The 25748-nt window shown below is 45.4% G+C and overlaps 1 protein-coding gene across 3 annotated transcripts in view; it reads right to left on the reverse strand.

Moving 5' to 3' along the window:
• The window catches only part of LMNTD2 (lamin tail domain containing 2), a 60211-nt gene extending 41510 nt beyond the window's left edge, over positions 1-18701 (reverse strand). For 2 of the 3 annotated variants that reach the window (XM_073659540.1, XM_073659541.1), the window contains exon 1: positions 18603-18701. In XM_073659540.1, coding sequence (XP_073515641.1) covers positions 18603-18659 — 57 coding nt within the window. In that variant the 5' untranslated portion in view covers positions 18660-18701. The remainder of the gene's footprint in view (positions 1-18602) is intronic. The other variant, XM_073659542.1, reaches the window with a different exon arrangement.
• Between the last annotated feature and the right edge of the window lie 7047 nt (positions 18702-25748).

The following is a 25748-nucleotide window of genomic DNA, read 5'->3' on the forward strand; positions in this document are numbered from 1 at the left end:
AAGCTTCTCCTTCCCATTACATTGCAAAATAAAAAGCGCCAAAATGACACACAGATGGCATTCATGGGTTGTTCATTTTTATCGCGATCCCATTGAATTAAATTGGCGAATTTGGGGGGGGGGGGTTATGCAGATCCCTCCTCTGTCACCAGTTGTCAAGGATAACAGCCGGGGGGGGGTCACACAGTGCCCACCACTGTTACCACTTTGTCACAGATTACACCGGAGAGATCACGGAAACCCCACTGCTGTCACCAGTTTGTCAAGGGAACACAACTCCACTGCCTCCAGTCATCGGGACAGTTACACAATTGGCTGACAAGGCATGGACGAGGCCACAGCTGCTTCCACTAGTAGGCCAGTTATTGGGGAACTCACAATGAACGTATGGTATATACCCCTCCGATTTCAACGCATGGAATATGTTACGGATCCGGGTGGTGGAACCTCTGTGCTTTGATGCAAGGAGGGACCAGAGGGGTGTAACGAAGTGCCTACTCGGACCAACCCAGGTCACACGGCGACTTAGTCGACTCCGTGAACCAGGGAGGGACCGGGCAAGTGGACCAGGTGCCACTCTGGGACTGACCGTGTGTGAGAGCAGGTGACTCCCACGGGTCAGATGACAGGAGCTGACCGGTACAGCGGATGAGCACGGCAGGTAGGCTGGCGGGTGATCCTGGGAGACTAGCAGGAGGGTACAGCAGGTAGCTTGGCAGATGCTCCAGGTAGGTGGGCTGGCGGGCACGGCAGTTAACTGGCAGGTGCTCTGGGTAGGCAGGCTGGCAGGCACGGCAGGTAACTGGTTGTTGCTCCAGGTAAGCAGGCTGGCGGGCATGGCAGGTAGACAGACTGGAGGGCAGGACAGTTATACAGACTGGCGGGCAGGACTGTTAGACTGGCGGGCAAGGGTCCTGAGGGCTGAGGAGAGTGTTAGAACACAAACAACAACCTTGCACAGGCACCTCCATTTTGGAGGAGGTGCTTAATATAGGGGCAGTCCTCCGGCCATTGGCTGGGGACTCTTTAAGACGGCGTGCGCGGCCCCTTTAATAGGGAGGGAGCACGCGCCCTAATCACAGTGCCCGGTAGGCTGCGTGCAGTGCGCGCCACAGCAGCAGGAGAAGAGGAAGACGCCGGACCGGGACCGCAGCGGTGAGGGGATCGGCATCTCTGCCCGGCAGGAGGCAGAGACGCCGATGCTACAGTACCCCCCCTTTACGCCCCCTCTTCTTTAAGCCCACGAGAAATTTTTCTAGAAGATGAGGGGCATGAATGCTCTCCCTGGGCTCCCAAGACCTCTCCTCAGGGCCAAACCCCTTCCAATCCACAAGAAAGAAAGTCTTTCTTCTTACCCTCTTGGTGGCCAAAATGTTTTCTACCTCAACGACGTCCTCAGCGGAGACTGGAAGTAGAGTGGTACCTGGATCGTCAGAGAAAGAATTAAGGACAACCGGTTTGAGGAGAGACACGTGAAAGGAGTTGGGAATCTGTAAGGAGGCCGGGAGTTTAAGCTTGTAAGCCACCGGGTTAATTTGGTTCAGAACCTTGAACGGACCGATGAACCGCGGACCCAACTTGTAAGATGGTATCTTAAGACGAACATATTTGGAAGAAAGCCAGACCTTATCTCCTGGACGGAATAGAGGCAGATGCAGAAGTCTCTTATCAGCATGCTTCTTCATCCACTACGAGGACTAAAGAAGCGCAGATCTAGTGTCTTCCCAAATTGCAGAAAATTCGCTGACGAGAGACTCCGCGGCAGGATTGTCCACTGAAGAGGAGACGGGAAACAAAATCCGGGGGTGTTGACCATAGACCACAAAAAACTGAGTTTTAGCAGGAGACTCGCTCTCATAGTTGTTATAGGAAAACTTGGCCCAGGGCAGGAGCTCAACCCAATCGCTATTGTGAGCGTTAACAAAGTGTCGAAGAAAACTGGTGAGGATTTGATTGATGCATTCCACTTGGCCATTGGACTGAGGATGATAGGCCGAAGAAAAATCCAAGGAGACATCCAGCAGCTTGTACGTGGCTCTCCAGAAGCGCGAAGTGAATTGAACTCCGCGATCCGAAACAATGTGGAGCGGTAGGCCGTGAAGACCGAAGATGTGATGGATGAAGTCCTTAGCCCGCACTGGTGCAGACGGAAGACCAGGCAGGGGAATGAAGTGGGCCATCTTAGAAAAGCAGTCAGCAACCACCCAAATGACAGTACAACCGGCAGAAACAGGGAGATCCGTGATGAAGTCCATTGCTATATGTTGCCACGGAGCGGAAGGCACGGGAAGAGGAAGAAGAGGAAGCAGACAGCAGCGACAAATTCCGCAATATCCTTGCACAGGGTGGGCCACCAATAATGTCGGGCAATGAGCAGAAATGTCTTCCTTTGGCCGGCGTGACCAGCCAGTTTGGACGAATGACCCCACAGTAAAACCTTCTTCTGATCCTGAACCGCTACAAAGGTCTTACCGGGAGGTAGATGAGACAGGTCAAACGGAGCAACAGTCATTATTTTGGAGGGGTCAATGGTATGTAGGGGCTCCTCCTCCTGGTCAGTAAACAAAAATGAACGGGATAGAGCATCGGCTTTAATGTTCTTCTCTGCCGGGCGGTAGTGAAGAGTAAAGCAGAATCGAGCGAAGAATAGTGACCAACTGGCCTGACGCGGGTTTAGTTTTTGGGCATTCTGCAAATAAGCAAGGTTTTTATGGTCAGTGTAGATGACTACCGGGTGCAGAGCCCCCTCCAGCAAGTAGCGCCACTCCTCCAGCGCTAATTTGATGGCCAGCAGCTCTCGATCTCCAATGGAGTAATTGCGCTCGGACGAGGAGAAGAGCTTGGAGAAGAAGCCGCAGGTTACCATTCTCCCGGACGAGGATTTCTGGGCGAGCACTGCTCCGGCCCCGGAGGGGGAGGCATCGACCTCCAGAAAGAACTGCTTGTTGCAATCCGGACGGTGTAGCACAGGAGCAGAGGAGAAGACTTGTTTTATGGAGACGAAGGCTTTCTCCGCCTCGGAAGACCACTCCCTGGGATTTTCTCCTTTACGGGTGAGAGCAGAGATGGGAGCAGTCCAGGAGGAAAAATGAGAAATGAAGAGGTGGTAATTGTTCGCAAATCCCAGAAACTGTTGAATCACCGTCAATCCCTCAAGTCGGGGCCACTTTAAGACGGCAGACACCTTCTCGGGATCCATCCGTGGACCAGTCTCGGAAATGATGTAACCAAGAAACAGCAAGGAGGTCTGCTCAAAGAGGCATTTCTCGTATTTAGCATACAGGCGATTCCTTCGGAGACTCAGCAGAACCTGACGAACATCTCCCCGGTGTGAGGGCTGATACAGGGAGAACACCAAGATGTCGTCCAGGTACACCATCACGCAGGAATACAGGAGATCTCGGAAGATGTCGTTAACTAGCTCCTGGAAGACGGCTGGAGCGTTACAGAGACCGAAGGCCATAACGCGGTATTCGCAGTGACCGTCCCGGGTGTTGAATGCCGTCTTCCACTCGTCTCCCTTGCGAATCCGGACCAGATTGTACCCCCCCCGAAGATCAAGCTTGGTGAAGATCTTCGCGCCTTTTAGGCGGTGAACTCCGAGATGAGAGGCAGGCGGTACTTATTTTTGATGGTAATCTGGTTTAGGCCCCTATAGTCAATACAAGGACGAAATGAGCTGTCTTTCTTCTTGACGAAGAAGAATCCTGCTCCAGCCGGAGAGGTGGATTTCCGGATAAATCCCCTAGCAAGATTCTCCTCAATGTACTCAGACATAGCATGGGTCTCTGCCAACGACAAGGGGTAGATTCGCCCACGAGGAGGTGAAGCACCAGGTATTAGGTCGATGGGGCAATCATACGGCCTATGAGGTGGTAGTGTCTCAGCCTCCTTTTTGTCAAAGACGTCCACATAGGATCAGTAGGGTTGACATCCACATAGGACCAGTAGGGTGCCGGCAGGCCAGGTAGGTTAGCCAGCATAGACGGGGGTCGAGCAGTATGAACCGGAACCAAACAGGATTCATAGTATTCCTGACCCCAACAGAGCACTTCACCAGATCTCCAATTCAGGACGGCCTCATGTCTCTGTAAACAGGGCAGACCAAGCTAGAGGGGATAAGAGAGACCAGACCGCACATGAAAGGAGATCTTCTCCGAGTGCAGCATTCCTACCTGAAGAGTTACAGGCTCAGTAACCAGCAAGATGGTCTCCGGAAGAAGCTTCCCATCCACTGAGGAAAACGCCAAAGGTTCAGCCAGACGTATGGTAGGAATCTGATAACGTTCCACAACAGCCTGTTAAATGAGATTCCCTGCGGCTCCGGAATCCAGAAAGGCAGTCTCAAAGAAGCAGGTCTCACCATTGGTGACAGAAATGGACAGAGTCAAGGATGAAGAGGAAGAACTCTTGCCTAGGATGACCTCTCCGAGCGGTCCTAGACACTGGAGTTTCCTGGTCTCTCCAGGCAGGAACGGATCAGATGTTCTATACTGCCACAGTAGAAGCAACTCCCCTCGGCCACGCGTCTCTCCTGGCGAGACTTGACCATCTTGGCTTGATCAATTTGCATTGGCTCTGGAGAAGACTCCCAGGGGATTGCTGGTTGCGAGACAGGCCTTTGGAAGGTTGGAGCGAGACGCGGATGTCTTCTCTCCCGGGTTGTCTCCTTAGCACGTTCCAGAAAGCAAATGTCGATCCAGGTAGCTAAAGACACCAGGTCGTCCAGGGTGGAAGGTATGTCTTAGCTGGCTAGCTCATCCTTGATCCGTCCAGAAAGGCCCTCCCAAAAGGTGGACACCTGTGCCTCATTATTCCAGGCCAGTTCAGATGCAAGGGTGCGGAAACGCACGGCATACCGTCCCACAGAAAGACTCCCTTGACGGAGTTGGAAAAGTGAGGAGGCAGTAGAAAATCTTCGCCCAGGTTCATCGAACACCTTCTGGAAAGCCGCGAGGAAAGCCTGGAGATCGGACACCAGAGGATCCGCGCTCTCCCACAGAGGGTTAAGCCACGCCAACGCCTCTCCGGTGAGGTGAGACATGATGAATGCTACCTTGGCCCCGTCGGAGATGAACTGGTGTGCCAGAAGTTCAAAGTGCAGTGTGCACTGATTTATGAAGCCCCGACATAGGACAGGGTCATCATCAAAACGTGGAGGCACAGAAAGCTGGGGTCCAAAGCCGGGTGCCACAGCGCCACAGGGTAGAGGTGCCGCCGGGGTGCGTGCCGCTGGAGTGGGTGCCGCTCGATTAGAGACGGACCCCATCGGAGTAGACAGCGTGTCCAGGCGGAAGTTGACTGTCCGCAGATAGGACAGGATAGTCTCCTGTTGGGATCTCTGAGGAGAGACATCCTGGTACAAGTCAGAGAGCGAAGGAGCCTGGGAGCCACCGGATTACATGGCCTGTGCAAACTGTTATGGATTTGGGTAGTGGAACCTCTGTGCTTTGATGCAAGGAGGGACCAGAGGGGCATAACTAAGTGCCTACTCGGACCGACCCAGGTCCCACGGCGGCTTAGTTGACTCACCTTGAACCAGGGAGGGACCGGGCAGGTGGTCCAGGTGTCACTCTGGGACCGACTTTGTTTGAGAGCAGGTGACTCCCACGGGTCAGATGACAGGAGCTGACCGGTACAGCGGATGAGCACGGCAGGTAGGCTGTCGGGTGATCCGGGTAGACTAGCAGGAGGGTACAGCAGGTAGCTTGGCAGATGCTCCAGGCAGGCGGGCTGGCGGGCACGGCAGGTAACTGGCAGGTGCTCTGGGTAGGCAGGCTGGCAGGTACAGCAGGTAACTGGCAGGTGCTCCAGGTAAGCAGGCTGGCGGGCACGGCAGGTAGACAGACTGGCGGTCAGGACAGTTAGACAGACTGGCGGGCAGGACTGTTAGATAGACTGGCGGGCAAGGGACCTGAGGACTGACGAGTGTGTTAGCACACAAAGAACAACCTTGCACAGGTACCTCCATTTTGGAGGAGGTGCTTAATATAGGGGCAGTCCTCCGGCCATTGGCCGGGGACTCTTTAGGACGGTGTGCACGTCCCATTTAAAAGGGAGGGAGCGCGCGCCCTAAGCACAGTGCCCGGGAAGCTGCGCGCAGTGCGCACCACAGCAGCAGGACAGGAAGACGCCGGACCGCGGCGGCGAGGGTAACGGCGTCTCTGCCCGGCAGGAGGCAGAGACTCTGATGCTACAGAATATATGTGTAATATATATACGTATATACCCCTGTACGGTCACTGCCAGCTTCACAATAACAAAAAAATAGGAACCACTACTAGCTGCCACCATCATTCATTTATACAGGCCGATTTAACACCCGTTACAGGTAGAGTATGGCTTCAAGGGTGCGGGTTACAGAGCAGAGGAACAGAGTTATTCCATTTTCCTGTATATATTTAATCCAGACAGGTAGGCAGTGTTTATAAAAATATACAAAGATGTTACAAAATTGGAACAAAACAATATGATACATACAATTCCATGAAATAAAAAGGAATAACGAAAGAAAATGACCTAACCTAATGTCAGGGAAATGGCTCAGAGTTTAGCGAAGGGAAGCATTCCAATTGGGAAAATGAACACTCTCAGAGTGAACTTATGTCTTCCAGAATGAACAAAGACAGAGACCCAAACTTTCATTTTTATTAGCTCAATGCTATGCCCACATACACCCCCTTGATGTGCTCATACGGGGACTGGTTGTGAAATGTGCTAGGACTTTCAGAGTTCTATAAAATCCTCAACTTACAGGATATCTTTGCCCCTAGACCCAGGTGGTAGATATTGCTGTCATGTTTCCTATTGTGATTTTATATTTTTATAGAGATGAAACATGACATGTATAGCACCACCCATTGGACTGATATTAAGTTGAAGGAGTTCTAATGGCCCTATGGTGATTCGAGTGAATGCATGATGTGAGTTCCTTTGCAAAGACGCCTAAAATATATCTCCTATAAATATCCGATCGATGCAAAACTCCAATATTCATATCTGGACACCAGAGACAATAAGTCTCATGACAGTTCTTTGATCTGAGGATGCTCTTTCCTGGGGAAGTGTATTACTCTACCTCTTTGTAAAAGAATCTCAGACTTGCAGTCTTTTTCTCAAAGCATTTCTTTGCTATAATTACCTAGATGATGCGGGAGGTCCCTTCTTCAATGGTGGTGGATGTGTCAGCACGCTCTCTCTCTCTACTTCCTCAATTTTAATTAGTTTCTCTCTCCCCTAGATATAATTAGTTTCTCTCTTCCCAGTTATAATTAATCCCATATGTTCAAAGTGAGGGGGACATGTCCTCGGCCTGGAGATGTCTGTATGGGTTTTAATTTTTTCTTTGCGACAAAATTTTACACAAATGTTCTCCAGTCCACAGTGGAGTGATTTTATGTACACCAGAAAACTTTAGCACACTAAAGTTACGCTAAGCAGTTGCAAAAAATTTTAAAAACAAAACTAAAGATGATTTTCTTATTTTTCGCAAAATTCATGACCAGCATGTGCCATTTTGAAGAACTTGGTATAAAAAATGGTAAGGACTATTTCAGGACATAAAAGAAAACTGACTTAAAAAAAAATTCGGTTGTTAATGGTTGTCTAAGGGTGCTTTCACACTACGTTCCAGCACCCGTTCAGTGGCCCCATCGGGGCTACATCTGAACCCCCCGAAAAACGGGATTCAGGCGTATGCGCCATCAGGGCCATGGACTTATAATGGTGCTGACAGAACGAATGTACATTCTGTTGTGTATCATTTTCAGGTATGTATGCTTACTGGAGATGGACACCCAGAAACAGTCTGGATTTATAACACCTGGCCACATTTTAGGACAAGAAAACACCCATAAAAAATGCATGAAAAAATTTTTTTTCTAAAAATATTTTTATTTTTGTGGAATTAGCTAAATCACTGCATATTTATAACAGTATTTTCCACTTGTCACTTACAGACAGATGATCGACTTTATAGGATCAGACTTGCCAGGGAGCACCTTTATAAATATTTTTCACATTCCCAGCATTTCTAAAGGAGGCCCCAGTCAACTAGACATATCTGCCATGTACTGTAATAATTCATATACTGTGTGTTCTGCAATACAGAACAGCATGTACTAATTGTAAATGTGTGCAAAGAATAATGTATGTGATATGTGTATATGAACGACAGCTAGCTATGGTAAAGCGCTGTTCAGACTTGCATTGGTGATTCCATTGAGGTTTCCATCAGTTTTGACAGCATGTCATTTCTTAGTATTATTCTTGATATGAAGATGGCCAAAACTGAAATCGAGCCCTCGATGCACTTTATTATAGTTTCTAACATCCTTTATTTGATGTATAGTAGATCCACCAGAGTGACTTCCACTTTTTGGAAATATTTTTGGAATAGCTTACTATTGAAAAAAACAACCACATAAATAAGAGGACATTTAGAATCAACAGTGCACTAAAATAAAATGTGCCAATTTTTACAAGATGGTGCATCTTGGAATAGTATATTGGCCACAAGATGAAATGTACTCAAGGAGCAATCTCATCAACCAACCATATCCGTGGAATGATGGGGATGAATTTTTGGCCATTCCTCCATGAAAATTTAAAAAAAAATCTCTGGAGTTAAGCACCTTATCAATGCAAAAAAGTAATTCTCCTGTGTAGTTTTTACCCCTTTCAGCCTCTTCACTCATTCATCTGTAGTTCTAGCATTTTCACTTTATGTGGATGGGCAGTAAAAATAAAAACAAAAACCCACCCCAAAAAACAGATAACCCTTAAAGCGCACCTGTCAGCAGGATTGTGCTTAATAAACTAAATACACTGTGCGCCGTTACACTGAGTAAAATGATACCTTTGTTGACGAAATCCGTCCTGCGGTTCTTTTATAATCTTTACTTTCATTTCTGCCATAATGATATGTATGTGCTCTGGTGCTCTCATTATGTATTCATGTATTCCTATCTGTGCCTTGTGACAGGTCACTATGCTTTCAGTGACCTGCCTACTATTTGAAATACTGACTGTGTAATTTGTGTGTCATTTTGAAATTTACATTCCCCAAAATAGCCGCTGCGGCCAGCGCATGCGCAGTAGTATCTCTCGTTTGCAGAGAGATGCTACTGCGCATGCGCAGGCGCCATTTTGATTTTGTAAAAATAATTTTGGTGCAGCAATATGGCGCCGTGCATGAGCAGTAGGATCTCTCGGCAACTGAGAAATGCTACTGCGCAAGCGTGGGCGGCGGGGGCCATATTGCTGCAGGCAAATTTCTTTTTTCTTTTTTTGCAGGCAAACGAGAGATACTACTGGGCATGCGCTGGCCGCCACAGCCATTTTGGGGAATGTAAATTTCAATATGACACACATATTATACAGTCAGTATTTAAAATAGTAGGCAGGTCACTGAAAGCACAGTGACCTGTCACAAGGCACAGATTGGAATACATGAATACATAATGAGAGCACCAGAGCATATACTTATCATTATGGCAGAAATGAAAGTAAAGATTATAAAAGAACAGCTGGATGGATTTCATCAACAAAGGTATCATTTTACTCAGTATAACGGTGCCAACCCGACAGTGTATGTGGTTTACTAAGCACAATCCTGCTGATAGGCGCACTTTAAGCTGCATTTACACTAAAAGATAAATGTGAACTAGCATCTCAGGATAATCTTTCAGTGTTCGTCATTCTTGTCTTGTGTAAACAACTTACCAATCAGCAGTCGTTTAGTGCCACCGGTCGGTCCGTGTAAACCAGGGGTCTCAAACACGCAGCCCGTGGGCCGCATGCGGCCCCTCCAGCTGCTTCATGCGGCCCGCAGGCACATAGACCCGGTAACGATTGCGGCTCGCTCCAGCAGCCGCCGACATCGGCGCTGTAGTGCTGTGTATTGCCACGCAGAGACCGGCTCTCTGCACAGCAATACCAGTGCCAGCTGCCGGCCTATCAGAGGCCAGCAGCTGACATCTGCGCATGGCAGTGACGTCATACGCCGCTGCGCTGGGACACAGATGTCAGCTGCTGGCCTCTGATAGGCCGGCAGTTGGCACTGGTATTGCTGTGCAGAGAGCCGGTCTCTGCGCGGCAATACACTGCACTACAGCGCTGATGCCGGCAGCTGCTGGACGGGGCCGCGATCATCAAGGGGTCTATGGTGCCTGCGGGCCACAGGTGCAGAAATTATGCCGAGGGAATGGAGGACAGGTGAGAAGAATCTTCTTTTTTTTTTCTCTGTCATGTCTATGTGAAATACAGCACAGGGGACCTATACGCAGTATAGGGGGGGGACCTGTGCGCAGTATGGGGGGGGACCTGTGCTCAGTATGGGAGGGGGAACCTGTGCGCAGTATGGGGGGGGCACCTGTGCGCAGTATGGGGGGGCTACCTGTGCACAGTATGGGGGGGGTACCTGTGCGCAGTATGGGAGGGGGAACCTGTGCGCAGTATGCGGGGGGGTACCTGTGCACAGTATGGGGGGGGATGACCTGTTGACCTGGATGGGGGACATGTCTGCAATATGGAGACCTGGATGGGGGACATGTCTGCAATATGGAGACCTGGATGGGGGACATGTCTGCAATATGGGAACCTGGATGGGGGACATGTCTGCAATATGGGGACCTGGATGGGGGACTTGTCTGCAATATGGGGACCTGGATGGGGGACATGTCTGCAATATGGGGACCTGGATGGGGGACATGTCTGCAATATGGGGACCTGGATGGGGGACATGTCTGCAATATGGGGACCTGGATGGGGGACATTACGACAAGAATGGGACCAGGATGGGGACGTTACTTCAAGATGAGGACCAGGATGGGGCCATATCTACAATATGGGAGCCAGGATGGGGATATACCTACAATATGGGGACCTGGATGGGGCACATTACTCCAAGATGGGGACCAGTTCAAAAGGAGTCTAGAAAAAAAATGGTATCACTAAAAATGTCACTTTGTCCTGCAAATAATGCGGCCCCCCAAATTAAATGTTTTTCCGTGTGCGGCCCATATACCCAGCTGAGTTTGAGACCCCTGGTGTAGACCATACACGTCAAACTCTGGCTCGTGGGTGAAATCTGACCCACAGGGTGGTTATATTTTGTTCCCAACACCAGTACTGCAACCCCTATGTGGGGCCATTATACTATATGGAGGACTATGTGGGGCCCATTATTCTGAATGGAGGACTGTGTGGGGCCCATTATTCTGTATGGAAGACTATGTGACGCCCTTTATTCTGTTTGGAGGACTATGTGGGGCCATTATACTATATGGAGGACTATGTGGGGCCCATTATTCTGAATGGAGGACCGTGTGGGGCCCATTATTCTGTATGGAGGACTATGTGGGGCCCGTTATTCTGTATGGAGGACTATGTGGGGCCCGTTATTCTGTATAGAGGACTATGTGGTGCCATTATTCAGTATGGAGGACTATGTGGGACCATTATTCTGTATGGAGGACTATGTGGGCCCATTATTCTGTATGGAGGACTATGTGGGGCCCGTTATTCTGTATGGAGGACTATGTGGGGCCCGTTATTCTGTATAGAGGACTATGTGGTGCCATTATTCAGTATGGAGGACTATGTGGGGCCATTATTCTGTATGGAGGACTATGTGAGGCCCATTATTCTGTATGGAGGACTTTGTGGGGCCATTATACTGTATGGAGGACTATGTGGGGCCCATTATTCTGTATGGAGGACTATGTGGGCCCATTATACTGTATTGAGGACTATGTCAGGCCCATTATTCTGTATGGAGGACAATGTGAGTCCATTATACTGTATGGAGGACTATGTGGGGCCAATTATTCTGTATGGAGGACTATGTGGGGCCCCATTATTCTGTATGGAGGACTATGTGGGCCCATTATTCTGTATGGAGGACTATGTGGGGCCATTATTCGGTATGGAGGAATATGTGGGACCATTATTCTGTATGGAGGAATATGTGGGACCATTATTCTGTATGGATTACTATGTGAGGCCCATTATTCATTATGGAGAACTATGTGGGGCCCATTACACTGTATAATGGTTGGCCCACGACTTTGTTCAAGTTTTTCATTTTGGTCTTCTGTGTGTTTGAGGTTGATATCCCTGGCGTAGACAGACCCTTAACAACAAGCAATTAAACTTAATTTTTAATCCATTCCAAAGCAATTTTTCTGAGAAGAAAATTAAGAGGTTCAAAGCAGATCAGCAGAGGTTGGGGAATGTTGCAGGGCAGAGTAAGTTATCTTACCTGCTGCATTGCTTCTTTAAGAGGATGAGGGGTCTGCAGGTGAAAAGTGGACTGTTTTTCCCTTATTTTATTTTTCTTCTGAATTTTCCATTTTTTTAAATCCACCATACATTTACTTAAATATGAGTCTTTTTATTTAGTGCTAATTTTTGTCATCTTTACCAAGGAGGTGTGGTTCACAGGGTAAGGGCTTGGGCAGAATACTGTATATTTGGTACCAGTGCAATCCGACAAAACATCGGATCGCACTCAGACCAATGTTATTCTATGGGGCCATGCACATGTCCGATTTTTTTCCTCAGACCAAGCCTGTTGGAGGAAAAAAAGTGCTGAATGCATGATTTGCATCCGTTCTTTGTATCACACTCGGCCATGCAAGTAAATGAGTGCGTGGAAAACATTGGACTGCACTCGGATGACATCTGAGTGCAGTCCGATTTTCACGGACTGACAGAATGGAGAAGATGGACAAATTTTCTTTTCCATCTTCTCCTCATCCGAGAGAATCGGATCACACTATGATCAAGCCCTGTGATTGGCATAATCTGACCGATTTTCGTGAATGAGAGAAAGTACTGTCGTGTGACCCTAGCCTAATAATGCAGAGCAGCCTAAAGACCCCCTCTCCCTCCCATAAAATCCTATGAGCCATGCCCCATTGGTAAAAACCCATTGGAACTATTTGGAGGGTTTTAAAAAAACAAACAAATAAATAAATAAAAAACACGGAATAGTCAGGGGAGCAGTGGAAGTAAAATATTAGCAAAATCTGGCCACTTTTGACCTCTTTAAAAAGAGAATAGAAGCTTCAATCATAAAAGAAATTCTATAGTGATTACTTGTGACCCCAAATAATAAAACAAAATTACAGTATAAAAAATAATACAAATATTATGAAACACTTCAAGTTTTTAGGACCTGTATTGTGACCTGTGTGATTTCTAATATTACCATTTACAGAAGTATTACAAGTTATGTATGTACATAAAATTATCATCTATTATGTGGACAGTCCTAATTTTGATGGATATTCTGATTGACTTTGGTTTGGGGAAATGTTAGACTTGACATGTGTTGTTTTTTTCACATAAATCCCCAACCCCGCAAGTTGTAATCTGATCTGTTTGTGCAGTGAATTCCGTGCATTATTAGATCCTTGAAAAGTGACATGTGAAAATGTCTACATGTTTATACTACGGCTGGTGACATGAAGAATTAGTGTCTCCATACAAACATGATATATTGTACCATGTTTTTATCCCTTAGGCGCCAGTTTTCCTCTGAATACTTTTCATTCACAATAATATTAAGATTGCCTGCCCAACCTTGGAAATGTACAAATGTTTCAGATCAGAAATTTGAAAAATTGTTGATCAGGATTCATGCAATTAAAGGGAATCTGTCTGTAGGATCAACCCTCCTAAGCCGTCTATATGGGCATGCAGGTCATAGAGAGTTGAATAAAATGATATCTTGATATCTGCAATCCAATGTCTTATTTCAGAAAAATCCACATTTTTTAATATGCAAATGAGCTGTTAAGATCTATGGACCGGACATAGAGCTCCTTGAGAATCTGCTTGCAGAGTTTATTTTCAATGAAAGGGTCGTTACCAGTGTGAGACATGTAATGACTGACAGTCTGCTCTCCTGATCTACTTGTCTCACACCGGTAACACTCCCTTCCATTTATAATAAACTCTGAAGATTCTCCGGGAGATCTATGTCCGGCCCATAGATCTTAACAGATGATTTACATATTAAGAAAAATGTGGATTTCTCTGGAATAAGACATCAGATCGCAGATATCAAGGTATCATTTTATTCAACATTCTATGACCTACATACCCATATAGTCGGAATAGAAGGGTTGATCCTACTGATAGATTCACTTTAAGGGCATCACTTGGGAGAACATTCTTGTCTAAACCATGGTAGTAAAATATTTAAATCAACCATTAAGTGCGGGGAAAGATGCAGGCTCAGCGTCAGAGCCCGCATCAAAGACAGGGACATGACCTTCAACGTACCTATATGCCAAAGGTCATCAAGGAGTTAATGTTACAGCCATTACTGTCTTGATATACAGTTGAAACCAGAAGTTTACATACACTATATAAAATTACACATATGCATGTTTTTTTCAATATCTGACATGAAATCAGAATAAACCTTTCCCGTTTTAGGTCAATTAGGATTACCATAATTTTTAATATTGGCCAAATGCCAGAATAATGAGAGAGAGAGAATGTTTTAAGGCATTTTTATTACTTACTGCAAAGTCAAAAGTTTACATACACTAAGATTACTATGCCTTTAAACAATTCTGAACTGCCCATATGATGATGTCATGTATTTGGAAGCCTCTGGCAACATCTGAGTTAATTAGAGACACACCTGTGGATGTATTTTAATGCACACCTGAAACACAATGCTTCTTTGTGTAGCATCATGGGAAAGTCTAAAGAAATCAGCCAAGATATCAGGAAGAGAATTGTGGACTTGCACAAGTCTGACTACAATTTCAAGATACCTGAAGGTGCCTCATTCATCTGTACAAACAATTATAAGCAAATACAAACAAGATGGGAATGTCCAGCCATCATACCGCTTGGGAAGGAGACGTGTTCTGTGTCCCAGAGGTGACCGTGCTTTGGTCCGATATGTGCATATCAACCCAAGGACAAAAGCAAAAGACCTTGTGAAGATGATGGTGAAAGCTGGTAAGATTGTGTCAATATCCACAGTGAAACATGTACTATATCAACATTGGCTGCAAGGCCACTCTGCCAGGAAGAAGCCATTGCTCCAAAAGAAATATAAAAAAGCCAGATTAATGTTTGCAAATGTACACAGGAACAAAGACCTTAATTTTTGGAGACAAGTCCTGTGGTCTGATGAAACTAAAATAGAACTTTTTGGCCATAATGACCATCGTTATGTTTGGAGGAAAAAGGGAGAAGTTTGGAAGCCTAAGAACACCATCCCAACTGTGAAACATGTTGTGGGGTTCTTTTGCTGCAGGAGGGACTGGTGTACTTCACAAAATAGATGGCATCATGAGAAAAAGAAGATTATGTGGCAATACTGAAGCAACATCTCAAGACATCAGCCAGGAAGTTAAAGCTTGGGCGAAAATGGGTCTTCCAAATGGACAATGACCCGACGCATACTGCAAAAATGGTAACAAAGTGGCTTAACAAACAAAGTCAATGTTTTGGAGTGGCCATCACAAAGCCCTGATCTCAATCCTATTGAAAATGTATGGGCAAAGCTGAAAAGGCAGGTGCGAGCAAGGCGACCTACAAACCTGGATCAGTTACACCAGTTTTGTCAGGAGGAATGGGCCCAAATTCCGACCAACTATTGTGAGAAGCTTGTGGAAGGATATCCCAAACGTTTCACCCAAGTCATTCAGTTTAAGGGCAATGGTACCAAATACTAATGAAATGTATGTAAACTTTTGACTTAGCAGTAAGTAATAAAAATGCCTTAAAACATTCTCTCTCTCTCATTATTCTGGCATTTGGCAAATATTAAAAATTATGGTAATCCTAATTGACCTAAAACGGGAAAGATTTCATGTCAGATATTGAGAAAAACATGCATATGTGTCTCCTTATATAGTGTATGTAAACTTCTGGTTTCAACTATACCTTTTGATTTCTGCTTGTGTACGGCCTATGAGCATTTTCGGCATTTGTTGCACGGATATTACCTACATCTGTACTGATTTAATTCTATCTAATATCATAATCTACTACCCATTCACTTTTTTTGCCCCTCTGCATTCCTACTTCTTTGAGTCTTCACCTTAGACCCCTTGTTTTACAATATTTTGTTTTAGTAATTAATTTTCTTATGCTGTATTTTAGATTAATTTGATATATTATAAAATGTGATTTATATTTTTCTATTTTTTATCTCTGTGGGTTTTGCAGCTCCTTATATTTATAGGACTTGTACTTTCAGTGGAGTTTTTCCCCATATAATTATATACATACTAGATGGTGGCCCGATTCTAACGCATCGGGTATTCTAGAATATGTATGCGGTCGACCAGGCGCAATCAGCAGAACGTTGTTTAAATTTGGCGCCAAAATCGCTGATTGGTCGTGGCCGGCAACCGCGACTAATCAGCAAAACGGTGTTTAAATTTGGCGGCAATATCGGTGATTGGTCACGGGTGCTGGCCGCGACCAATCAGCGAACTGTGTTAGTGAGGACCGGAGAGCTTGTTTAAATTTGGCGATAAAATCGACCAATCAGCAGAGCGTTGTTTAAATTTGCCGACAATCGCGCTGATTGGTCTCGGCCGGACGGCGGCCGGGACCAATGAGCAGAGCGGTGTTTAAATTTGGCGCCAAAATCGCTGATTGGTAGCGGTCGCCGGTGGCCGCGACCAATCAGCAGAGCGTTGTTTAAGTTTGGCGTCAATCTCGCTGATTGGTCACGGCTGGCGGCCGTGACCAATCAGCACAGCGGTGTTTACATTTGGCGCCAATCTCGCTGATTGGTCGCGGTCGGCCGGCCACCGCGACCAATCAGCAGAGCGGTGTTTAAATTTGCCGCTCATCTCGCTGATTGGTCGCGTTGGCCGGCCGCGATTAATCAGCAGAGCGGCGTTTAAATTTGCCGCCCATCTCGCTGATTGGTCGCGGTAGCCGGCCGCGACCAATTGGCAGAGCGGCGTTTAAATTTGCCGCCCATCTCGCTGATTGGTCGCGGTGGCCGGCTACCGCGACCAATCAGCAGAGCGGCGTTTAAATTTGCCGCCCATCTCGCTGATTGGTCGCGTCCGGCCACCGCGACCAATCAGCGTCGTATTAGTGTAGGCCCGGGAGCGGCGCTGCTTGTGCGGCTCTGTATTAGCGAGGACCGGGCAGCGGCGCTGCCTGTGCGGCTCCTTCTGCTGCGAGAAGCCGGGAGATGAGCGGCTGCTCGCAGCAGAAGCATCCCGACCGGCGGCGCCGCTCCCCGGTCCTCCGTTCACACTTGCTGTCGGGAGATCAGCGGGCCAAGCCGTTGATCTTCCGACGTTAGCCGCATGGAGGTCAGCGGCGCCGGTCGGGGTAGTTGTGCTGCTAGCGCCACTCATCTCCCGGCTGCATCGCCGCTGACCTCCGTCCGCCAGATGAGCCGCTAACGGCCGCCATCTTTTTTTCAGAAATCCCACGGCGCTGATTGGCCGCTGCCGGACCAATGAGCGACGCGGGATTTCCAGGACAGACAGACAGAAAGACAGACAGACGGGCTAAGACAATTATATAGTAGATTTGAGGGTCTATGGTTCCTCTATTTTTTCATATTACTTTTTATGTTTGGATAATATAATAGGGAAATAAAAAGCCCGTAAAAGCCAAATGGTGCAAAAATGTTTAATGAAACCCAATTGCAAAAATGGGTTTTACCCTCAAATACATGCACGTCAGGACCTTCTATATAAAGTGACCTCTAAGCCTGGTCAGAGAAAATAACTTTGGAAGAAATACCGGGATTGGACTGCAGAGGAAAGGGGTAAAGTCATTTACTGTGCTTAAGCTCCTTCAGACTGTTAGGAACATCTGGAAGAAAAGGTGATCATTACCATGAGTCCTGTGTCATGTCAATAGTAAGTGTCTTGAGATCATTCATGTGGCTTTTCATCCATGGAGGGTCTCAATCACAATTTTGCCTAAGACCATTGTCATGAATTTAGATTGGCAGATAAATATCCTCCAAGAGCAATTTCTCCCAACTATCCAGGACCAATTTGGTGATGAACAATGCTTTTGCCAGGATGATGGAGACCATATCTCAAGGAAAAAGTGATCACTAAGTGGCTTTGTGAGCAAAATAAACTTTAGGTGCATGACCCAAAAACTTCCCAGATCACAATCCAATTAAGAATCTGTGCTCAATCCTCAAAAAGCAGGAGGACAAACAAAAACACAGAAATTGTGATAAACTCTGAGCACTGATCAAGCAAGAATGAGTCATCATCAGGATTTGGCCCAGAAGCTGATATCCAGTCTGTAGGACTAAGGGCAGAAGTCATGAAAAATAATAGATAACTCTGTAAATATTGAGTGTTTGCAAAAACTTGATGTATTTGTCAATAGAAGTTTAAAAACTTGAAATGTTTATAATTGTACTACAGTGACCAGCGAAACATTTGACTAAAAGATCTAAAAACGCTGAAGCAGCAAAACTTTCTGAAAAACAAACTTTGTGTCAATCTCGAAACTTTAGGCCACGACTGTACTTAAATGTTGATTTATGATCATGATGCTACTACTTCTGCATTTCAGAACATGATTTTTATGGTTTGAATATATGCATGATTTATATATGTATATACCTGCTTGTCGTGTGCATTTCGGAAGAGGGCTGAGCCGTTCTCCTCTCGCCTATTCATTGTTGCAGTAAGAGGTACATTTGTGTTGATGTTACTATAACTACAATGGATCGAGTCCAGCCCGGTCATAAACCCATCCTATTAGGATGGGAGGCGGAAACTTCAGCTGAAGAACCGCAGTCATTCCTCCCTGTTATGTGATACAAGCGCTCAGAGTGCAAAGCATTAACACCATCACTGCCACATAGCACTGGCTACAGTCCCAACTAGGATTTTATAACTAGCCATTGGCAAGGGAGAGACAAAGTAGCAATCAAAAGAGTCAATATTAACTTTTAAGATTGCAACTCCCCAATAGGTGGCACTAGAGTTCTTGTCCTTTTCCTCTCTGAAGTTGCATGTGTTACTTGTGAACTTTGCAACAAATGTCCAACAAATCTAGCATGTGTGAGTCAAGGCCCTAAATGAGAGATTTATGCCTAAACCTGTTGCTATTGAGTAGCAGTAGTGAAATCTTAAGCGCTAAATACAGATCATGAAGAGTTAATACACAAAGCTTGAGAGTGGAGTTAGTAATCACATACATGGCCATATCTCTTTGGCATGTGCAGAGATGTTAGAAGGTATTGTGTTCTTTACTGAAGGAGATATGGAGACTAGTAGTCTGGCAACAAGCATGAGAGAAGAGAGCTCCATAGAAAATGTCTTAGAAAGATAGAAAAAGGGTTAATAATACTTGCCAACTGAGGTGCCACCCCAGTGAGCTAGGCTTATGCCTGAATTCCAAGGGCATCCTCTGTGCGTATGCCCAAGTGTGAAGAGGATTGCCAGCTCAAAGACTAATGTCTGTGTGAGGAACTTTGACACTGTGAGTAAGTGAGTTGGTCCCAACAGTGTGCGCAAATTGCCAGACAAAAGCTTCTGCAGGGCATTTCTGCCAGGAGAAATGACCATGAGGAGGGTCCATGACTTACATTGTGGATATGTGGGGTGCTCCATTGTGAAAGAGTCAAAGAAACTCTGCCTGAGTGAAGGAGGTGCTGCTGAAGTGATTACTAGCAGGTGTAGCCTATCACAAGTACAAGTCAAGTGTCACAAGTTTAAGCTCATTGGTATATACTAGCTTCTACTACTCAAACTTGTTGCCTCCTGGTGAATAAAATCTTCTTGAATTGTTTCTGGTTTCTGCTTGTGTAGCACCCTGAGGACTCGGCTGCTACAGGGGTATTGCACCTCAAGCCAGAGGTGTGGTATTCCACTCCCGGGTAAGGATGGAGTGTGGGACTGAGCTCAGATAGCTGCATACACTACATACATCCCATTTCCGGGGGACAGACCGACGGTACTCCCACCAGTATATGTGCAGGTACGACAGTGTCTGTCCCTGGCTGGAGTGGGAGGGGGGTGGAACATCCCAGTAGTGTAGGGGCAGATAGGGGGAGCAGTTTGGGTAAGGCTAGGAGCTCATTGGGTGCTGGTCACCTGAGCTCACACATAGAGGGAGTATATAAGGTGGGCACCATCTTAGATCAGGGTCAGTCTTCTGTAGAGGGTCAGTCAGTCCTGAGAGAGGTCCAGGAGCGCCTGCAGAGAGAAGAGAGAGAGGAGAAGAGAAGGACCCAGAGGGGGAGAAGAAGGAACCCCAAGAACCCAGTATACAACCAGAAGGGTGAAGGGTTGGCACGCAAGGGAACCGGATCCCAAATTAGTGGAGGAGAGAAACAACCCTCAACTAAGAACCGGAGGCTGCGACATTACATGTGGAGCAGCCCCTCACCAAGTCCACTAAGAAGGCACACCGAGCATAGGGTCAGGGAAGCCAAAGAAGGTTCACCCAATAGGAGACCCGAGGGAGCCGGACATAAGTGGACCCCTGGTGGGAACGGCCAGTAGAGAGGACAGTCAGAAAGGGAGCTCAGGACCACGCTCCAGAATTGCTTGGGGGTTGGCCGAGTCCAGGACCTGGTGGGCGCAGCACGGCTCGGTCGGTCACTTAAGGCCAGAGTGACCACAAGAACAGCAGTAAGTAAAAACCCTGAACTGCACAGCCCGACTCTGAGTCTTCTTACCATCCACACTGCACCACCACTACCACCATCCTCTACACCTGACCCCCTGAGGCTATACCCCTCCCGTTGGGGGTTATACTACCACAGCTGCACATATACCACCAGCCTCAGCGGACCCTGCTGCAGCGGCGGCCTTTTGACCGCAAATCAACGGGTGGCGTAGTCGACACTAAGAACAACTAATAACATCTGTAAAGACTGCCACACACTGAGTTTGACACCCTGGGCACGGACCGGGTCGCCGCCACTCGGAGACTACAACCCCCATCAGATCCGGCTCCGGGTAATCCCCAAACAGCACTGGCCCAGGGGGCGCGTCACTTGCAATTCATCTCTGTGCAGGGATACAACTCTGACCATCAAGAACCAGCATGTCAGTACCCATCACCCATGCACATTGCTTACAAACTGGAATCAGCAGAGTTTAAGATTTAATTAAAGGGGCAGAGCTAATTTTTATTTGGTCTTTATTACGCTCTTAACACCACTTCCCCGAGCAATAGATGAAGCAGCCCAATGTATCCATAGAAGAGGGAAAAGGAGAAAAAGCTAAAATCTCACAGTGAGATCAATGAAAACAATATCACCGGAGATGATAGGCATATTTTTTGCTTTATTTTTTAACTCTTTAGTTAAAAAGCATAATCCTCTAAATAAAACAAAACATATCTGTAGATAAAAGCCTTTAAGCAGCAGTTTCTTGTCAAGTTCAATAATTTACTATTTGTCCATATGTTCATCTGCAAAAGTTCTACTTAGTTCTACTTTTATTGCTGATTCTCATACAGTTACTTTTACTATTATGCATATTTAGATTTAATATGCATTCTTCGCTATGCACTGACACACTTAGGGGACGATTAGACTACGGTAATAAAAAGTGACCAACCCTTTGTAAACATAGTTAACAAGGATTAAATACTATCCGATGACCTGCTGCATACAAGTCTGGGAGGTTATAGCCATGACTGTTACCTGTCACACGTACAAGCTCAATATGATCCCTTAGAGGACGTTACGGCAGGCTGCATGGAACAGATAATGCCGGACTCTTCCGATAACCATGGGCCCACTTTTCCTCCCTAAAGAGAATCCGCTACAAATATTTTATTTTAATGGGTGGGGGTTGGCCACGGCTTTTAATAAAAAATGCATTTGCAGTTATTTATTCCAAAGATTGTGCAACCAAATATTAAGTTGAGGGTGCTAACAATTTTGTCCGTCCCATTTTCGGGGTTTTGTGTGAAATTATGTCCAATTTGCTTTTTTCTCTCAGTTTTTTTTGTGTTGTTCCAACACATACAAAGGAAATAAACATATGTATAACAAAACATGTGTAATTGCAATAATTTTGTGGAACAATTTCAAGGGTGCCAACACTTTCGGTCATGACTTTATATATAGGAGGCTATGTGGGGCTCATGCTGTATATAAGAGGCTATGTGGGGGCTCATACTGTATATTGGAGGCTCTGGGGGACTCATACTGTATATTAGAGGCTATATGGGGGCTTATACTGTATATTAGAGGCTATGTGGAGTTCATACTGTATATTGGAGGCTCTGGGGGACTCATACTGTATATTAGAGGCTATATGGGGGCTTATACTGTATATTAGAGGCTATGTGGAGTTCATACTGTATATTGGAGGCTACATTGGTGAACATAGACAGTAAAGGGCCCCTGTACAAGAAAATATATGGGCCCTTTCAAGTCGAAAAGCTCATCATAATGCACAATAATTCCATCAGCTTTCGCGGTAGATATGGCTCCCTTTTAATCTTGGCCCCTTGTGTGACTGCACAGGTTGCACCAATGATATGTCTGCCTCTGGGAGGCTATGTGGGGGATCATATTCTGCATTGGAGGCTATGAAGGGGCTCATACTCTATATAGGGGACTGTGTTGGGGCTCTTACTGTATATAGGGGGCTGTGTGTGGGCTCATACGGTATATAGGGCTATTTGAAGGCTCATATTGTCTATAGGTGCAATGTGGAGGCTCATACTGTATATAAGAGGCTATGTGGGGGCTCATACGATATATAGGGGAGCTGTGTGCAGGATCATATGGTATATAGGGGGATGTCAGCATACTTAATTCTGTTCAATATTAAGTGATACAATTAAAATTAATATAAAATAATTATTATTAATATGTTAATATTAATATTGAGCAGAATTAATTTCAGTCTATTAGTTCGGCTCTCCACAACAGTCAAGGTCTCTCATGTGGCCTCTTGGGAAAATTAATTGCCCACCCCTGCTCTTATGCATTGTCTGGTCATTGGCCGTATATCAAAACCAACAATCTGTCAATCAACCAAAGGAAGGTAGCACTAGGCTGAGCAGCTGTAAGTGCATCCTCATGCTTCACTGCACTTCCAGACTGATATACAGTGGGTACGGAAAACATTCAGACCCCTTTAAATGTTTCACTCTTTGTTTCATTGCAGACATTTGGTAAATTGTAAAAAGTTCATTTTTTTTTCTCTCATTAAAGTACACTCTGCATCCCATCTTGACTGGAAAAAAAAACAGAAATGTAGAAATTTTTGCAAATTTATTAAAAAAGAAAACTGAAATATCACATGGTCATAAGTATTCAGTCCCTTTGCTCAGTATTGAGTAGAAGCCCCCTTTTGAGCTAGTACAGCCATGAGTCTTCTTGGGAATGATGCAACAAGTTTTTCACACCTGGATTTGGGGATCCTCTGCCATTCTCACTTGCAGATCCTCTCCAGTTCCGGCAGGTTGGATGGTGAACGTTGGTGGACAGCCATTTTCAGGTCTCTCCAGAGATGCTCAATTGGGTTTAGGTCGGGGCTTTGGCTGGTCCAGTCAAGAATGGTCACAGAGTTGTTCTGAAGCCACTCCTTTGTTATTTTAGCTGTGTGCTTAGGGTCATTGTCTTGTTGGAAGGTGAACCTTCGGCCAAGTCTGAGGTCCAGAGCACTCTGGAAGAGGTTTTCATCCAGGATATCTCTGTACTTGGCCGCATTCAGTTTCCTTCAATTGCAACCAGTCATCCTGTCCCTGCAGCTGAAAAGCACCCCCATAGCATGATGCTGCCACCACCATGTTTCACTGTTGGGATTGTATTGGGCAGGTGATGAGCAGTGCCTGGTTTTCGCCACACATACCGCTTAGAATTATCACCAAAAAATTCTATCTTTGTCTCATCAGACCAGAGAATCTTATTTCTCATAGACTGGGAGTCCTTCATGTGTTTTTGAGCAAACTCAATGCGGGCTTTCATATGTCTTGCACTGAGGAGAGGCTTCCATCGGGACACTCTACCATAAAGGCCCGACTGGTGGCGGGCTGCAGTGATAGTTGACTTTGTGGAACTTTCTCCCATGTCCCAGCTCATTGGGCAGTTCCTTTGAGCTCATGATTCTCATTTAGTCTTACATGCACTGTGAGCTGTGAGGACTTATATAGACAGGTGTGTGCCTTTCCAAATCAAGTCCTATCAGTTTAATTTAAACACTGCCGGACTCCGATCAAGGAGTAGAACCATCTCAAGGAGGATCACAAGGAAATGGACAGCATGTGACTTAAATATGACTTTCTGAGCAAAGGGTCTGAATACTTATGACCATGTGATATTTCAGTTTTTCTTTTTCAATAAATTTGCAAAGATTATTACATTTCTGTTTTTTTTCAATCAAGATGGGGTGCAGAGTGTACTTTAATGCGAAAAAAAATGAACTTTTTAGAATTTACCAAATGTCTGCAATGAAACAAAGAGTGAAACATTTAAAGGGGTCTGAATACTTTCCGTACCCACTGTATACTGAACGTGGAAACGTGATTTTGCGTTGCTGGAGAAGCTCTTTGGGAAGTCTAACCTGACCGAACTCGTTCTTTCATGCGATCATCCTCTGTAACGTCAACTACTGAAATCTCTGATCTCTCTTAAATTCTCTGTGCTAATCAGGTGTGAGAGACATACAGCGCCTCATTTACAAGCAACAAAAAGCAGAATGTATCCAAAATAAAGGGAACAAAATTCTTTTTTATGTTGTCTCATCCTGTGCGTGCTTATATATGTATTCTGTGTGTTTTCTCAGACTTTCCAGCTACCTGACCTTAAAGGAAGCCTGTCAGCGCATTTTTACATATACAAGTAGTGGTATCACTGTATAGGTGTTTGTTCCTCAATATAAATGATACTTTTTGTGCAGAGATCTGATGTACCAGTCACTAAAAATCTAGCATATTAGCAACCATATCCAAATCAGGCTTGAAGTGAATTGGGGGTGTGTCACTGCACTTGGAAGAAGTCTAAAAGCGCTGACACCCCAGTGCAGTTTCGGTCTGATTTGAATATCGCTTATTTTTTTGTCATCGCACTCTAGCTAAACTACCCCAAACTGGTGTTAATAAAAACAACAACCCAATGTGCAAAAAATAAGTCCTCACCAAGCTACATGGATGAAAAATAAAAAAAATCATGGGTCTCAGAAAATGGCAACAAAACAAAAAAAAATATGTTTTTTATTACTAAGTGCAGAATTTTTTTAACCACTAAAATATAAAAAGTTTGGTATCGACAAAATCGTACTGATGTGGGGAATCATATTCTCAAGTGATTTTTACCCCATACTAAACACCATAGAAGCAAAACCCAAAATACAAAAAAGGAATTGGATTTTTTTCCACCCTTTCACCCTACTTGGAATATTTTTCCTGTTTTCCATTACATTATATTTCAAAATGAATGGAGTCCTTAACATTTACAAAACGTCCCACAAAAAACAAGCCTTCATTTGGCTATGCCAATGGAAAAATTAAAAAAAACAGAAGCAGAAAGCAAAAAAACGAAAAGAACAAAAAGGAAAAATTGCCAGGTCTTGAAAAATTGAAGGGTTTTAGGACGTTTTTTGAAAATCTATCAAGGGATTGGTATAAAATAATAAAAATAAGCATTACTTACCTCCTGAATTCCCCACAGTTCAAGCACTACAGATTTATTTGTCTATAGTAACATGGAAGACAGAATCGGAATGCTGTGTAATTTCCTGTACTATAAATAGTCTTATTAAAGAATTTCGGTCAGTTAAGATCATTCTAAT

Source organism: Phyllobates terribilis, unplaced genomic scaffold (genome assembly GCF_046119375.1).
Source record: "Phyllobates terribilis strain yellow unplaced genomic scaffold, ASM4611937v1 Scaffold_13__5_contigs__length_258822181, whole genome shotgun sequence".
NCBI classification, from domain to species: Eukaryota; Metazoa; Chordata; class Amphibia; order Anura; family Dendrobatidae; genus Phyllobates; species Phyllobates terribilis.